At 32.4% G+C, this 11,495-nt stretch overlaps 1 protein-coding gene across 5 annotated transcripts in view; it reads right to left on the minus strand.

Moving 5' to 3' along the window:
* The window catches only part of Hasp (Hig-anchoring scaffold protein), a 44,271-nt gene extending 37,287 nt beyond the window's left edge, over positions 1 to 6,984 (minus strand). For all 5 annotated transcript variants that reach the window (XM_017627460.1, XM_017627452.1, XM_017627447.1 and 2 more), the window contains exons 1-3: positions 6,752 to 6,984; positions 5,963 to 6,238; positions 4,243 to 4,422 (exon numbers count right to left, since the gene is read on the minus strand). In XM_017627460.1, coding sequence (XP_017482949.1) covers positions 4,243 to 4,422; positions 5,963 to 6,238; positions 6,752 to 6,803 — 508 coding nt within the window. In that variant the 5' untranslated portion in view covers positions 6,804 to 6,984. The remainder of the gene's footprint in view (positions 1 to 4,242; positions 4,423 to 5,962; positions 6,239 to 6,751) is intronic.
* Positions 6,985 to 11,495: the final 4,511 nt, after the last annotated feature.

The raw sequence follows: 11,495 nt of genomic DNA on the forward strand, positions 1-11,495 counted from the left end.
TGTCGCAAAATTAATCACATATTCTTGATTGTTCATGTTTTTCTTATTTACTTAAATAAAAATACACAATTTGTGAAATAAATATACCAAAATGTCAAACTTTAAAATCAGCTGTTTGCTATGTCGCTGAGGTCTTCAAAATGTTTAAGAAGCTGGCTTCAAGGCGACATTTGTCGACAAAATGATGTCGCTGTCGTTACGTCGTGAAGTTGCAGTCGTCAAAGTGTTCCGAGCTTTAGAAATAACCTCATCAGTCCAACTCCGGTTACGCCATCCACAGTATTTTTGCACAAAATCCACCTCCAAATTTACAATAAATGCGCATATTTCTAACCGAAATCTTTGTTTTAAATGAAAGCTTAATCCCTTTGCTAGACGTATATGTAAAATTTTTATTTATTCGGGTCACGTGTTTGGACACGATAACCCAAAATCATTGTACAAATAACCGAACCGTACACAAACTGTCTTACTTATGCATTTTTCTATAAACAAAAATTTTATAAAATGAAACTGCAATAGTTTTCATCTTATGTGGATAATTCTTGTCACAAATACATAGTTTCGTGCTAATATTTATGTATAAAAATTTTTTAGCAGCACCACATCTTTATCAGAAAATTCCGAGAATCCAAAAATTGGTACTGTTACAAGTTGCAGGCCATCATTTTAAGTCGACCTCCTTCCTGTTCCATGGATAACGGTACATCTTTTAGAGGTTAAAAAATATTTTGCGTCAGCAATTTGTCGTCGAACTGCACGTATTACGTACCCTAACCTCGGAAAAGCAAAGAACTTTATTTTCGAATCTTTACTCAGGTGTACCGAATTCTGACAGTTTGGAAACGCGCAACACTTTTAATATTTTCATCCAACTTCACTAACTTATTTTTTTTTTACTTTTACAAGAATCAAAATTTTGTCTACTAGTGAATTTGGTGGCATGATTTTAGTTAAATGTCATAAACTTGTTACAAGTTCGGTAACAACAACGAATGTTAATATATTAAACTACCTTCTGTGTTTGTATCATGGCGTTTTCTTTTCTCGAAATAATGTTGCTCTGTTTTCCTCAGCCCTTTCACAACTTTACGCGTTAATTTCTCAATATATTGCCCTCCGCCTAAGCAAAAGTGCCATACTTTTTGCTAATATAGTCATTTTGCGGGACAAAAAGCAACCTACTGCAAATTTTACAATATTTATAAGAAGGCAAAATGGTTTAATAGAAAAGAAAATGCCATAAGTTTGTAATTTATCTCTGTTTTTATATTTAAGTAATACAAACATGAACATTTCCTTTGTTAAACAAAAATAAAGTGGTGTACTGCTTAGCTAGGAATAATCTTTGTTAGCAAAAAAAAAATTTAACGGATTTACTAGTCTTTCTAATTGTAATTGTATGTATTGTATGTATTAAAAAAAGGTTAATTCTAGTTGAAACATTTTAGCCGTTTTTAGCCGTTTTTTTTGTCCAATCTAGCCGGTCACCCCAAAAAGTTCTGGCAACACTGCTGTGGATATAAAAATTTTGTTTAGCTCCAAAACAACTAATTTGAAATGCAGTAGGCTGTTAAAGTAAAGTTTTATTTTAAGAAGAACATAATTTTTTTTTAATTTCATTTAATTTTTAGGAACTTATTTGACTTTTTTGTTTTTTATTTTAATTTTTATTTTACTATTTAAAAAAATATATATTTTTTTTAATCTCACTTACATTTTTAAAGACTTACACCCAAATTCATAAAAAATAAAGAAGACTATAACTTCTTTATAGATCGAAAAACTCTATATAAACCTATTTTATTTTTTATGAATAAGGCCGTTTTTTTTTACTTTTTTGATTTAGTTTTTATTGTTTAAAAAATATAAGCAAAGATATATTTCTTAGCAGATCTTGTAATCAGTCTTTCGAAAGACAGAAAAGAGCTTTCAAGACAGTTGCCAAAATTGCCCCGTAAATATAGATCCTCCTAGATAATAGAATTTACGAAATGTTACTACTGTTAAGTTACACACATTTTCATTTCCGCGCAAAATATAAATACATGGGTCTTTTTAACCGACTTCACAAAAAGGAGAAGGCTATCAGCTCGTCGGAATATATTTATTTTTTTTGTATATGCATATGTATGCATAACTTTGGACCACATTAACCGATTTCTATAATCCTTTTTTTAAAGGAAAGATGTTACCTCATGGTCTCATTTTAATTTCGTTTAAATCCGATCATTGGATCATGAGAAATTAACGATAATCCTAAATTTTTATATGAGAATTGAAGTCGGTTTAGTTTTTTGCTTAAAAATTGCTTGTTTATTCCTCTAATCACTTTTCTGGTTTTCAAAAAGGTATAATGGCCTTTAACCAATTGGTAAGGTTTGCGATTTTACTAGGAACTCTTTTAAGGATTTTCTAAACCGAAAGCGGCATACTCGCGTCGTGGAAAGTATTGAAGGCAGATAGGGCCGTTCCAGGCGTTGGCGGTGTGTTAACGTCACAGTAGAGATGGACACGGGCCGGGCTTTGGGCAGGGGCACGACGGGCCCCTGCGTGAGCCCGCGTGTACGGACCGGAATATTTGCTGTCAACACGAACTCGTGCGTGCATGGGCGTTCAGGAAAATTTCATAAAAGCACGAATAAGCACGAAAAAGCCCGTTGCTAGTACTACAAATTTAGATGAGCTTTTGTTTTTATACAAAAAAAAAGGAAAATATCGTCGCTACACACGAATAAAGGCGCGATAGTGTTTTGAAGGCGAAAAAATGCGCGTTAAAAAATTTTGCGAAAAAATATGCTTATGAAAAACTTCGGCGAAGTATGTTAAGAGTTTTTGACGCTTCCGTTTTTTGATGCGTCTTTTTTCGCCGTCAACTTTTGCGCTCGCGCCTTTATTCGTGTCTAGTGACGATATGTATTTAAAACTCTTGTGATAACAGAAAAGCAAAAAAGAAATATTTGGAAACCGATAGAAAAAATAAGATACGATAAGAGATTTGTTTACATATCTGTACATAAATTACCTTCCACTTTTTCTACTTCCCAGAAAATATATTATAAAAATCTTTGATGTAAAAAATTGATTCGCTTAAGTAAATATACATATGTATGTACATAAACACGAAATTCAAAATATGTACATACAATAAAAGTTGGCTCTTTATTTCCGGGCTGGGGCGTGTCCCGTCGTGGCGGGCCGGGCCCTACTATTTAGGCCCGTGCCCATCTCTACTTCACAGATACTTAATACATTTGTACGTATGTATATCTCCCGCTTCGTTGGAGGTGTTAATGGTAGTTTGTGAGCTTCGGATATACATACATACAGTCAGTCAATAAAGTTCAGGTACAGCCGTCAATAAAGTTTAGGTAGTACAATTTTTTACAATACTGTAAACTATTTTTTAAATATTTTATTTTTCGTAAATTTTTTTATAAAAATATGGTTAATTCTACAACAAAAACTCCAAAAATAAGAGTTCTAAACCTTATGCAAAATTAAATAAAATTCTGCAAATTTTCATCCAAATATTGCACTTTTTATTTACACTCTTTAGAAAAAATCTGAGTACGCAGTTTTTAGCCCATTCAATTTTAATACAACAAAGTGAAACTTTGAGGTAGCTAGGACTTGTCATTGATTTTTAGCATTTTTTTTTTTGAAGGTGTCGCTCATTTTCTCCATATAAAATAATGTTCGATAATTTTTTTATTTGGAAAAAATGTGCGACACCTTCAACAAAAAAATTTGTCAAAAATCAATGGTAAGTCCTTGCTTCCGTATACTTGCACTTTATTATACTAGAATTGAAAGGGCTAAAAAACTGCACTTTTTTCTAGAGAGCGTAAATAAAAAGTGCAATATTTGAATGAATTTTCTTTAATTCTGCACAAGGATTGGAACTCTGTTTTTTGAGGTTTTTGTTGTAGAAAAAAAAAAGTTAGCGAGAAATAAAATATTTAAAAAATAGTTGTTCGTATTGTAAAAAATTCGCTGTACCTAAACTTTATTGACTGACTGTACCTGGTATTTCACTGTAATCTTGGAGCCATAATACTCTCATTGTGTATTTATATATGTTTTAAAATGGAAAAACTTTTTTTAAATTTGATTTCGGAGGCAAATTCAGTATCCAATTAGTGGATCTTGGATTAGAATATATGTTCGCAGACTGCGAGTTTAATTTCAAAATACATGTATACTTTGCGTGAAATTCAGTGTCAAATCTATTTCACTTACTATTTTGCTTGCATGCCGGTTCGGCTCCAGCCCAATTGCCATCTGCTTGACAGAGACGACTCTGCAGGCCAACAACATGATAACCATGAGGGCATGAGTATGTAGCACGAGCGCTAAAATGTCTGCCTGCAACAGATACCTGACCCAGTGATGGTTGTGCCAATTCGGGACATTCTCTATCTGTAAAAGTATCAATTGTTATTTAAATTATCAAATAATCAAATAGTTGGGTGCTTCACGACGAGCTTCATAAGTCGTAAATTATATAATGGTTAAAAGGGCCCCGAGTTAATTCATTTCAACTGGTCGATAGCCGTCAACCTGTCCTATCTTAACTTCATAGCTTAATAGCTTAACAAACGACACAAAAAATAGGGGCGTATTTGTAAGGATAGTTTGCCCGACAGCGCTGAGTTAGTATAAAGTTATTAAAGTTAGTTAATCGAGTTAAAGAAGTATTTCGCATGGCATTAAAGATGGTGTAGCTTGTCGTCTATATAGAATTTACAGCCAGGGCTACGTGATTAAAAATCCGGTTTGATCCATCGAACAAATAATAAGTTTATATTATTTAGGATTCGATAAATCTTAAAAATCAGAGTTCAATTTTAATTTTGGAAATGCATTTTGTTGATAAAAAATTATGAAGTCGAACATTTATTCTTGCATATTTTGCATATTGCATATAAATTGCATATTGCATATTACTTGCATATTTGCATATTACTTGCATTTTTTTTTTTTAAACGTAAGGGACTTTGGCGCATATATACCTTTATCAATATTGTAAGGAATATTAAATATATATATATATATATATATTAAAACAAATTTTGGAAGTTTGCCAAATTGCATAAAAAAATTGGAATCTCGAGAAGTCCTTCTGACAGAATCCATGACCATGGTAACAAGGACATTTGAAGGACTGCAAGCTACGCTTGGACCATATGGGCAGATAGTGTCGGCTAAAATTGGTGCAATTTTAAAAAGGAACCCCGCTTTCGAGGACATAGCAAAGGTAGCAAAAATACTATCGGGCGATAACAACGAAGTTGCAACGGACATTCAAATTCCCAGTCACATTTGGAGCAAATTAAAATATGCTCCTGTTACATCTTGTGATGTTGAGCGTTCTTTCTCCGCATAAAAACTCTTTTTAACCGATAAACGTCACCAGTTCTGCATTCAAAATCTAGATAAAATGATTGTCTTAACTACACCTAAATTTACGTAGTATTTTGTACTTTGTTTTCACAAATTTGTGCTTGACATTTAAATCCTAAACGCCATCAACTGCGTACATACATTTAATTTACTTATTCTTGTAATTACATGCGTTAACGTGATTTTTTGGTTTTTATTTGCATATAACTTGCATACAATTTGCATATAACTTGCATTTTCTTTGCATATTGTAAAGAGTGGTAGAAGTCGTTTTTGGATGTGAATATATGGTTGCGAAACAATTAAACATCCATTAAAACATTTTACGTTTCTTGCATAAAAATCCGCAGTCTATTTATGACAGATGAGGACATCTTGTGAAACACCTAAATATGGAAATTTCCTTTAACTCGAAAAACTGGAAAGCTCGAAATTCGAGCGTACATTTGACAATACCGTTCAAATCTTGATGCTTTCGAGTTTTTAGAAACTTTTTTTTCAGCTTAGGTGCACCTTTAATAATAAATAAAGCTGAAGTAAGCGCGTCATTGCTCACCTGGCTTAATACAAGACATTCCACATACACCATCACATAGGCACTTCTTCTTTTTACTTTTACAATCCTCATCCGAGGAACATTTTCTCAAACATTTTTGTCCAAGTAGTGTTGCCTGCTCTTCATCACGTGGACATTCAGTTGATGGCGAGTTTCTAGGATTCTTATAAACTCGTCCATCGTCGTCTACCTCAGACGAGTCATCGTCTTCATCCCAATCTTCATCTTCGTCATCTTGAGGAACCTCTGTTTGCGCTTGTGTTGGTACGGAAATAACTTGAAAATAAATGCAAATTGTATATTATTCAAAAAATTTACTACCTGGTTTGATGAAAAATATTTCATATTCAAATGTTCTTAATATTTTCAACTAAATACATTACTAAGAGTAAATAAACGTACATACAGAAGGATATACGCGAAAGCTGAACCTTTGTTGTCATACAAACATTTTGCTTTTTTGTTTTGTTTTTTTTTTCTTTTCTTCTGCAGGATTTGAGTTGTAAACTTTGACCTACATACACACACACACATTCATTGCATGCATTATACAGATGTAGTTTAAAGTTTTGGTGGTGAAGGGCGACTATTCTATAGAGTATTTAATGACTTGCGCAGAACAGAATCGCACTTATATAATGAGAATATATTTTGTGTACTTTATTTTATTACTATTTTATCAAACAAAATAAAGTTAAATATAAAGAGAGACAAATAGTTATAAATCTTGATCACATTAGCTTGTTCTTACACCAATCGTGGTTAAAGTTTTATGGGTTGAAAATGTACCTTTATATACGAGAACTGTCACCACCAAGAAATGGACCAGCAGTTTATTCATAATTACGTTTTAAATTTTTGTTATGGACTTTTCAAAGTACATTAAATTAAAATGTATTTCTATTTTTATTATAATTGACTTTAAATTATGTTTTTCTTTATTTTAAAACAGTGGATTTTCTAAGTTGTATTTTAATTATTTGATCGATTGAATTGACTTGTGATTCTGTTGATGCTGAAGCTTAAACTACGATACACGACGTAAGTACACTCTAAAATGAGTAGGGGCATAGAAGATGACAGTTCGTTGAGATGAAATGTCAGAATGTGAAGCTGTGAATTGTTTTAGGTCAATTGTAAACTATCAGTTAAGAAATACTTATTTAACTTTGTTTGAAGAAAATTGTATGTGGACATTAGAGGGGCTCATCAGCCATACAAAGAAAAATTTTTATTTCTTATTATTAGGTCGTTCTTGCAAAATTTTCTGAGATAGAGTGTTTTGAACTGGCTTCCGATATAGGTCGGTTACTCAGGTATCGATATGATATTTGATTTCAATAAATTAATGTTTGACGCTTAAACGTTTTCTACGTGATTGCCCGAGCTTATCCTCCATTTCGTTTTCTGCTATTTGATGTTGTGACTTTTACTCTTTCTCCGAAGAAGCTTTCTTATTTCAGAAGTACACTCGAAGGTTTGCCATTGTCTGCAGGTATTGAAAAAAAAGTTAAAATAAGAGCACAAGTGAATTTTTCACTAATTTTTATTGGTTTTACCTAAATACAAAATCTCACATCATTTATCATTTGAATACCAGATCAACTGAATTATTAAAGTTTCTAGTTCAAAAACGCCCCATCTCAGAAAATGTGTCAAGAATGTCCTACTTCAGAATTTGATTGAAGAACGCCCTATTTAATAATTCGGCCCTACTTCCGAATTTTATTGAAAAACACCCTATCTGAGAATTCGGTTCAAAAACGCCCTATCTCAGCTGAAAATACATTGAAAAGATAGGGGGTTTTTGAATCGGCAGCTGAGGTAGGACGTTCTTCAACCAAATTCTTAGATAGGGTGTTTTTCAATCAAATTCGGAAGTAGGGCCATCCTGAGACATTTTCTGAGATAGGGCGTTTTCGAACTGGCTGCCAAGATAGGTCGATCTTCCACTCAGCCATAGATTTCATCCCAATAAAAAATTGAATAAATATTTGGCGCTTACATATTTGCTACTGCTGGCCGAGCTTCTCTTAAGATTTGTGGTGTTCGCCTTGATGTTGTCACACAAAGGGAAGAGGCCTAAAGTCCGAACGGGCAAATGGTTTTATTGAGAAGCTTTTCCACGCCTTTTTTTTTGTTGATGTTTTTCGGACCAGATATCTAACCTAGGATTCCCAACCGTACTATAATAAATAGTATTGTACTATTTTTTGGGTCTGTGTACTATATACTGTTGGAAAAAAATATAGTATGCAAAAATACTATACTTCAGTCATTTGTAAGAAACAAATGTTTTAAAATAGATGACATTTATACTGCAATATCAATATTAAAATAAATATACTTTAAAACAAAGGGTGCACAGATCAAAAATGGCAACATTAGTATTTCGCCCGCTAGATTCTCCTTTCAGACCACTGCATTCTCCTTTCTAAAAAGTTACAATTACGTGTTTTAGAAAAATTTATGCTTATTTAATATCACAATATGCGTATCAAACGAAAAGTATTTTAACATGTTTTTGAGTAGGGTTTAAAGAAATAAAAATACGAATTTAATTGAAAAGTTTTAAGCGGTGCGTTTTATGTTAAATTGTTAAAAAAAATCATTCATGTGATTGAAATTAATAAATGGATTTTAAAAATTCTTTCAAAATTTAATTGGTTATTAGCCTGCAAATTTCCACACTCTCAGTATCCAGGGCCTACCACGACGAGCTTACAGGAACAAAAGACCCTACTTTTTATTTCTTTATTTATTTTTTCTACAATTTTTAATTTTTTTGATAATTTAATTGAACCCAACAACTTAAAAAACAAAAACAAACTTTCATTAATTCCAGTGTAATCTTAGTCATCGGAAATTAGATTACTTTATTTATTTAATTTTTCAATGTTTTTATTTTTTATTTTATTTTTTTTATGTTATTTAAATTTAAATGTATTAAAACCTTATTGCACATCTGTAGGCCAAGTCCTTTCATTTAGTCCAACATCCCATATCTTATAATTTTTCGTACAGGTGGCAACCGTCTTCGAAAAAAAACCTTATTGCACATCTGGAGGCCAAGCTCTTTGACTGGACAACTCATTTTTCATAATTGAATGAACTGTGCAAATCTGATGTCATTAACAAAAAATGCCACTCAAAAAAAGTAAAAGCTTATTGCACATCCGGAAAGCACGTCCTTTCACTTATCCCCTCATTTTAAGTACAACGAATGGTGAAGATCTTATAATTTATAAAATTGTGGCAACCCTGCTCAAAAAATAAAACATTACTGAACATCTAGAGGTCAAGCCCTTTCATTTGATATCTCACGTTTGTTAATTCAACGAGCGGATCTTATAATTTCTTATACAGGGAGTAACCCTATAGAATTTCTAAATACTAAAGATAATAATCCCATCGATGCAGATTATATTGAACAAACTCTCGCCCAAATCCGTTTAGTAATTCTCGAGGTTAGCGTGTTCAAAAAATCTCGGCTTGGCGTTATACTATGTAAGGAAAGCTATGCCCTTTCATTTGGTATGGCAGTTTTTTGTCCAACAAACGGTGAATATCTTATAATTTTTAAACAGTTGGCAACCCTACTCGAAAAAATTATACATTATTGCACATCTAAATGCTAAGTCTGAAAAGACTTTGACAGTGACGGTACAGAACTGATATCTTTGCTTATTAAGCCCTATTAAAAAAAATAAAACATTTATGCTTATATAGAGGCCAATTGGTTTCATTTGAAATCTAATTTTTTGTAATCCAACGACCCTATAGAAATTCTAAATATTTACTAAGTATTTACCGAAGGTTACTCTCCTGTCGATACAGAATATATTAAAGAAAATCTCGTCCAAATCTGTTGAGTAGTTTTCGAGATTCTCATTTATAATATGTATTAGGGATGTTGCGAATGTGAAATTTTAGGTATCCGGGGATGCGAATGCGAATGCGGATGTCAAGTATTTTAAGGAAATTATTTTGGTAAGTAAATTAGATAATTTAGGTAAATAAAAAAATTGGAAATGTTAGTAATTGTTAATAGTGTTTATTTTATTTATTACTTAAATTTAAAAATTGAAACGTTATATTTAATATAAAGTAATTCTGCTGCGTTTTCAGGCTACAGACTCGATACGACAAATATCAGGGCTGCAAATATCGGATGTATCCTCCTGACTTAAGCACCGCTTACCGAGGCGAATTTATACAAGGTGATGTTACTGGCGAATTTAGACTTTCGCCGCGGTACTTATTAATGTCAAAATGATGTGTTTGTTGTACACAAGGCGAATTCATATTAAAACAAACACACTATTTTGACATTAATAAGTACCGCGGCGAAAATCTAAATTCGCCAGTATCACCACCTTGTATAAATTCGCCTTGACCGCTTACAAGCCAAACCAGATGAGTCAGGTGTTTCTACAACTTTTTCCAAAGAGTTCGTCATTCTCATTCTTTTGGCTGTTGCAGAATTTTATAATTTATTTTGACATGGAATACGTCTTACGTTTCGGTATGGATGCCATGCTCAAATGTTGTAGTTGTAATTTTCAGAGCTTCACAAATACGCTCATTGCACGAAAACTAATGAAGCGAATTCAAAATAGAAAGTAGACAGATTCATGTTTGAAATTTATCAGTTCGGTTTCTCTCGTAGAAATAACGGTAAATATTGGCTTATTTTGGGGTAAATTTTGAGCTTTTAAAGTACTCTAGCAGCTTAAGTTTTACAGATATCCCTTTAATTTTCGGAATATGAGTTATCTAGAGCAATATAAATATTGATGTGTATACAATTTCTATAAATTCGACAAAACTTGAGAATTTTAAGGCGAGAAATTGTTAAAAAAATTAGCAATTTATTACCGAAATGCTGGAAAAAAGCTCAAATTATTTTGTTTTTGTTTTCTTTGATAAAAGATTCAAGTTTTTTCCTTTCCTTTGGTATTGGTTGATATCAACTAAGTATATTTATTTGATTCAAATATATGGGCATAAATGATTTTCCATATAAAATCACTTCGTCATCAGTGAGGGAAGGAGAAAAAAAGTATGTAAGTATATGTATTTCGGCTTTTAAGTAACAGATGGCGCAGCTCCGGGCAAATATGTATAACCTAATCGCAGCTTATGTACATACATATCTATACCGTTTGTAAGATTTTATAAACTGAGGTATCAAATGTAGATGTGCAATAACGTTTTCCAAAAAGAATTGCCACCTATTAAAAAATAAATTTTAAGTTATTTATAAGTTAAATCTATTATTTATTACAATATGGGTATCGATCGAAATGGTTTTATTTCTTAATTATTTGTAGGAGGGTTGCCACCTGCTTACAAAGTTAAATTGGATATATAATAATAATAGATTGGCGCTTACACATATGTTAGTGTTTGTCTGAGCTTCTCCTCTGATTTATGACGTGCTCCTTGATGTTGTCACGCAAAGGGGAGGGGCCTACAGTTTTACGCCGACTCCGAACGGCGATTGTATTTTTATGAGAAGCTGTGATTCATG

Source organism: Rhagoletis zephyria, unplaced genomic scaffold (genome assembly GCF_001687245.7).
Source record: "Rhagoletis zephyria isolate East Lansing unplaced genomic scaffold, Rhagoletis_zephyria_1.1 Rzeph_scaffold_00072, whole genome shotgun sequence".
NCBI classification, from domain to species: Eukaryota; Metazoa; Arthropoda; class Insecta; order Diptera; family Tephritidae; genus Rhagoletis; species Rhagoletis zephyria.